General features: G+C 61.6%; 1 protein-coding gene across 1 annotated transcript; it reads right to left on the reverse strand.

The window, feature by feature from the left end:
• Positions 1–665: 665 nt before the first annotated feature.
• On the reverse strand, positions 666–6,022 carry LOC140596348 (ral guanine nucleotide dissociation stimulator-like). The gene is made up of 9 exons (XM_072745047.1): positions 5,776–6,022; positions 5,341–5,627; positions 4,344–4,559; positions 3,882–3,985; positions 3,311–3,380; positions 2,483–2,554; positions 1,989–2,063; positions 936–1,057; positions 666–744 (listed from the first exon to the last, which is right to left on the reverse strand). The coding sequence occupies exons 1-9, from the start codon at positions 6,020–6,022 to the stop codon at positions 666–668; spliced, it is 1,272 nt and encodes a 423-aa protein (XP_072601148.1).
• Between the last annotated feature and the right edge of the window lie 251 nt (positions 6,023–6,273).

Below are 6,273 nucleotides of genomic sequence, written 5' to 3' on the forward strand. Positions count from 1 at the left end.
AAAGTGTACAAAGGGAGCCCCTGTCCTGGGCAGGAGGGGGTCCTGGCGGGCGGTCCCCTTCAGGACCCCAGGTCGGTGGTGTTGCTGTTCCTGTGGAAGTCCCTGCACCCTCTAAATCTCAGGAGCTCGGAGGGGTGTCCCTGCTGTCTGGCCAAGTTCCTGACACTGTGCTCTGAGGAAGGGGGGCCTGGGGATGCCCTTGAGTAGCTGGGAGGAGGCAGGATCCTCTACTTCATCCCACATACAGGAGCTGGTGACTCTGTAAGATTTCTCCTTTAAAATGAGCATAAGAGGGTCTCCTGGTGGCTCAGTGTCGGGGTCTCTGCCTCTGTCTCAGGTCCTGACCCCGGAGCCCCGGGTTTGAGGCCCATGACAGGCCGCCCACAGGGAGCCCGCCTCTCTCTCTGTGTCTCTCGTGAATAAAGAAGGAATATCTGGGGGAAAAAGATGGAAAGTGACTATGAGACTCTTTAACTCTCTCACATTACTACAGGAAGTCAAAGGCCCAAACTCCTCCTGGACTGTAAAGCGGCTTTAATATCACAACATTGAAGTCTTCCGTTTACAAGTGAAGACAATGACGTATCGTCCTCCCAGTAGAAGAGGCGGGAGGAAGTGGTGTCCTGCAGACGGGCCCCGTCCCCGTGAGGCCCCTGCACCTCGGCTCAGGCCTGAGGGTGACTGCGGGCGGCTCCTCCTGTCTGGGGGCAGGCTCGGGGCTCCAGCTGGCAGGACAGGGTGTAGCTGAGGACAGAGGGACACGTGTGAGTTGGGCAGGAGCTTCAGTTCCGGAGCCTTCCCTGGGATTTCCAAGGAGCTGGAGCCTGGAGCCCCAGCAGCAGGGCTGGAGGCGGCCCCGGGGGCCTGAGGAGAAGGATCCCTAGAGGCCCCCCCGAGTTGGCTCCCCCTCCCGCCCTCAGCCCTGGGAGCCTCACCTCTCGTCCTCGCTGAGCCACGTCCCAGCCTGGAACCAGGCCCGGAACGGCTGCTCGGGCTCTATGTGGTACCGATCCGCGGCCACCTGGAGCAGCAGGATCTCGGTGAGGACTCGGTACTCCTGGGCCCAGAGAGAGGACATGGCATGAGAGGCCCGGGGGGCGGAGAGGCCTTCGGCGGCTGCGCCCGGGACAGGCGTCGGGGCTGGTCTCTGCCACGTGGTGACCCCCCATCCTGCACACTCCTCCCGGCCCAGCTTGTTCTCAGATGGGAGCACACCCCGCCCCGGCCTGGCCAGGTGTCCCCGATGGCGGTGCCTCTGGCCTTGACAACTACAGGGACTTTGCCGTTATCAGGGAGCCATTCCCGACAATGTGACAATGCGGGGATGGAGGCCAAGCGTGGTCCTCCCTGGGACCCTTCTGCTGGCCCCAGCCCCACCCTCCCTGCGGGAGCTCAGAGAAACCCTCACCTTGTTCTTCTTCCGGTGGTTGACCTCATTGCCCTGGAAAGCAGACGAGCACAGGCCATCAGGGGGGCCGCGGGGTGCTGCTGGGTGCTGCTATCCCCCTCACGCCACCCTAGGGCCAGGCACACAGGGGCCAGGACTCCCAGGGGAACAGGCCTGCGATCCAGGCCAGGCCCCGGGAGCCAGGGAAAGGAGCCCTGGGGGGGCAGGTGAGGCTTCCGGGAGCACAGGAGGGGAGGCCAGAGCCTCAGGTGGACAGGAGACGCGAGGCTCCCGAAGGGCCCGCTCAGGCCGGGGCCCCTGACGTCACTCTGCCCCCACAGGCAACCTCAACGGACAGGCTGAGGCCCACACAGCCTGACCTCTGAAGGTTGGCATTCGGGCCGCAGATTCGATCTCGGGACCCGTGACCTGGGTGCAGCCTCCCTCCTCTCCTCCCAGACGTGGGCCAGGGACCCTCGCTCCCAGGGCATTGGGGAGCCTGTCACGAGGGGAGACTTGCCAAGGACGGAGACCTCGGGGCTCGGCTCAGGGGCCCTGTGCTCCCCACATGAGGGCCCCGTCCCAGCCCCGGGCCACGCACCTCCAGGTACTCCTCCATGGCAGTATCCAACATGAACAGGTCGGTGAGGAAGGTGCCCAGGAAGGGGACGACACCCTGTGTCGGGGTGGGTGTGGAATGAGGCCCTGCTCCCGTGTCCACGGGGACCCTCCCCGGGACAGGTCAGCCCCCCGGCCCGCCCGCCCCAGCTCCCACCTGCTGCTGACCAGGACTCTTGGGGCATCCATGGTTTCCCCCCTCTCCCTCGGAGAACACCAGAGTCCTCCAAACAGCTCAAGGGCCAGCGGTAGGACATCGGGGTGTAGGTGCCCCGGGCCCTGCGCCCCACAGACACATTGTCTCCAGCTGTATAAACCCTCCTCCGGGTCACCTCGAAAGAAGTGTTGTCGAAGCTGTGGCTCCGGGAGGCAGAGCCGGAGTCGGGAGGCCCCACCTGCCTTGATTTGGGGGCTTCCAGCTCTCAGGGGAGACCCCTCTCCTCTGGGCTCGAGGCCACGGATCTGGGGCTCACTCACCTGCTGCTGCTGCCGCCTCTTCCATGCTCTCTGCACGCTGATCCCCAGGGCTCCAAGCTTAGCTGGCCGGTCCTGCAGGGCCAAGGACAAGTTCCTCAAGAGCAGGATCACCCTGGGCCCTTCTCCCCATGATCGTTTTTTCTTTTTCTTTTCTCTTTTTAAATTTATTTTTAATTGCTGTTCAAATTGCCACCATATACAATACCCCAGTGCTCATCCCATCAGGTGCCCCCCTCAGTGCCCGTCACACTGTCACCGCCACCCCCGCCCTCACCCCTTCCACCCCCCATCTTTAACCTCAGACCCTGGACATCTGACCCAAGGCACAGGGTGGCAGCTACATCGTCCTTCAGCTTGCCATGAGGGATTCCAGAACAACCTCAGCTCCAGCATTCATGGCTGCGTGACCTTGAGCTTGCAGCAGCCTGGCCTCCCAGAGCCTGGATCCTCACTGGGAAAGGGGCGAATTCCAGCTCCCCCCTTGGTCCCCCGAGGACCCAGGGTCCTATTCCCATCATCACTGTTGGGGCCCTCATCCCATGCAAACCCCTCACAGAGCGCAGGCCTGTCCTCCGGGCTCTCCAGTTCGGGAGAGGCCCCCATCGGGACCGGCTGGCGACAGGGAGCGCGAGTGTCCAACTCAGGGATCCTGGTTCAGCGGCAGCTGCTTTTCCACCTCTTGTGGATTTTCACCCCAGGCTGCGTCCACGGTCATGCCAAAGGCTGCACTCGCTGAAGGAATGCTCCGGGACGGTCCCTGATTCAGTCACGAAGGACACCGTGGCTCCCACGCCGCCTCTCTTTCTATCCCAACACCTCCCATACTACCTTGAGAAGCAGGTTCCTGCTCTGGGCATTGTCCTGGGAGCACAGTTTTTCAAATGTTCGAATCTTCTTCCTGAGTAGAGCGAGAGAAGGCAGGACGGATGTTGGCACACTAGGGTAGGGTTGAGGGCAAGTTCCTGTGATCTGAGACCTCGAGGGAGTCCAACTGCTGGGTCGGGGTGTCTTTGGGTTCCTCTGACCACTCAGCTCGTTGCAGCACATGGGAGGGAGCTGTCGTGTGGGTCATCTGGTGCAACCGAAGCCCTCTTAATTGAACAGCTCTGCATTGGTCACTTTTGGTTTCAATTGGGAAGAGACTCCAGTTGCTGTCATGTTCACATTCAGATACTTGTAACTCAGCACAGCCCAGACTCCCCAAATGGGGACATTAGGAGGCATGGTGGCCTCTTCACCTGGTAGGCTGAGAAAATCACCTGCCTGCCTGCCCACCCACGTCCTGTTGTCATGGAGTACTGCCTCCTAGGAAGTCCAGGGGGACCGAGGAAGCCAGAATGGACAGGCATCCGGGCCATCCCTCATCCTTCATGGTCCTTCTGGAGCGAGGACCCCTCACCTGGAAACTTTGGCCCATGTGTTCTTCAGGCGGTGAACGGAGACACTCTGCAGAGCCGAGAGGATGGCGTGCAGGGAGGAGTAGTTCCGTAAGGCTCGGCAGGCCTGGGGAGGAAGAGCAGGAGCTGTCAGGGGGCCGGCAGGAGCCCTGCTGGCTGGAGAGCTGCACTCCTCTCAGTGTCAGTCTCCTCTCCCGGATGAGACCGATGTCCAGGGGCCTACAGAAGGGCGCATGGAGGACGCCGCGAAGAGCCCTGCTGGGGAGAGGGGGCGTTTCCCGTCCCTCCAAGGAAAGAGTCACGTGGGGACTGAGCACCCCAACACTGGGCCATGCGAGGAAAGGTCAGCAAGGCCCCCCGGGAAGAAGACCTGAGACCAGAGACTTCAACCTTGAGGAATGGTCAAGGGAAGAGCAGTTCCCAGGCTCAGGAGAGCAGGTCCGCCGGGCCTCCCATAGGCTTACCTTGGCCACCTTGATCCAGTGCTCCAGCACCACCGCCCTGTCCCGGGCCGTCATGTGTGCGTTGCCAAGGCAGGTGGTGATCACGCAGTTGGCCACGTTGTTGAACTGGGTCACGGTGGCACTGACTGTGCATGTCCGGTGCTCATAGCCAGGCTCATTTCTCTTGGACCAGATGGAGCCCAGGCACTGTTGGGGCTGCACCTTCTTGAACAGATCCTAGAGAAGAGGGGGACGCTCGCTCACACAGCCATTGCACATGCAGGATTCATGTCCTACATCGGGGTCCCCTGTCAGAGCCGGGGCTCAGCAAGGGCAGAAAGTGGCCTGAACCCAGGTAGAGTCGCTGCACTGCCCTGCATTCCTCTTCCCTGAGGGAGCCCAGTGCAGGATGAACGAGGAGCAGATACTCTCAGGGGGTGGTGGGGGGCAGGAGGGCGCTGTACCCTGGTCCTCCCCTGTAACTTCAAGTTACTGGTGGCAGCTCAAGGGGGCTCCTCAGGGGGCAACTTCCCCTCCCAGTGTTCATGCCCTGGCCCTCCTCCCCTCTCAGCAGCACATTCTCACAGAGGGGGGGAAAGCCACAGATTTGTCTGCCTCCCTTTACTTCAGCTCACATTTGACACCTAAACAGTGTGGGGTGCTCGGCCTCCAAGGCAGGTGCATGGTGAGCCTTGGGCTCAGCTGCACACAGTGAGTTGCCCCCGGCCCCCCGCCCCCCGCTCATGACCAGGGCCTGCCCGTTTGCCCACAGGTTCTGGCTCATTTAGGCGACACAGGGACTCTGCGTCAGTCCTTCCCAGGGTCTAGCTCCACAGTGTGCAGGTGGGCAGTGAGAGCAAGGGTTTGAGGCACGGGACAGGGCCTTGTGGTTGGTAAGGGATGGAGCTGAGATCTGGGCCCGACCACACAAGCCCACATCACGGAAAGGAAGGTTTTGGGCAGAAGACGGCAGGAAACAAGCCTGCCCCGGCCCCGGCCTGGAAGCCCCGCTGCTCACCGCGTCTATGGAGGTCAACTGCTCTGCCACCAGCTTGGGAGGGAAGGCCATGAGCCCGGGCTGCTCCCCATGCCGCGGGTGCTCGGGGGTTGCCCAGGGGCAGGTGGCCTCTGGGGCTGGAGGTGGCTCCGTCTTTGTGCTTTGGGAAGGAGTGTCAGTCCCCACGAAGGCTGGTGGTGGAACTGACTGCAGCTCACGACCCGGTACACGGGAGGAAGGCACCAGCTCTTGTGCCAGGTCTGGAGTAGTCGAGGGAGGAGACGCTGGAAGGAGCCGTGGAGCTGGCCCTGGGACAGGATAAGGAGACATGTGTGTCCACGGGACTGACTTGCCCCATGCCCTTCCAAACACAGGGAAGAGTCCATGGCCGATAGAGAAACACCCAGCCCCTGAACCCCATCCCGGAGAGTCTGCCCAGCTTGCCATCCCCCTTACCCTCTGACTCTGCATCTGCCTCCGTGAGCTGCAGAAGTTGCCGTGGCATCACGAGAATGGGGGCATGGCAACTCAGGCCATACAGGTTGGCCTGCACCCAGGGCCCCTGTACATCGAAGCAGGCCCAGTGCAGGGATGGCCAGGTGTTCTGCAGATTCTGGTCAGGCCAGGTCCCCGAGATGGGAGAGAGGCTGCTGGGGAGAGTCATATGCGGACCAGCATCAGAGCCTGGCCGCTCATGCCCCATGGTACTCCCATAGCACCATTCTTTGTGTATGGGTCCCCGAAATGTCCCCAGCATGACCTCTAGTCCTCCTGTCCCTGTTTTTGCAGTGGCGGACCTGGTATCCAGAAAACCTGTCTGAGTCTGGTTTTTCTACTTATCGTCTCTTCTCAATGACCAAGGGCCTCGTCTACTCCATCCTCCACGCCACAGGTATTGGGGCTTAGGTTTGTGGCAGATTGGTGAGTGCTCTGCTCACCAAAGCTTCTGTTCTT

Source organism: Vulpes vulpes, chromosome 2 (assembly GCF_048418805.1).
Source record: "Vulpes vulpes isolate BD-2025 chromosome 2, VulVul3, whole genome shotgun sequence".
Lineage (NCBI taxonomy): Eukaryota > Metazoa > Chordata > Mammalia > Carnivora > Canidae > Vulpes > Vulpes vulpes.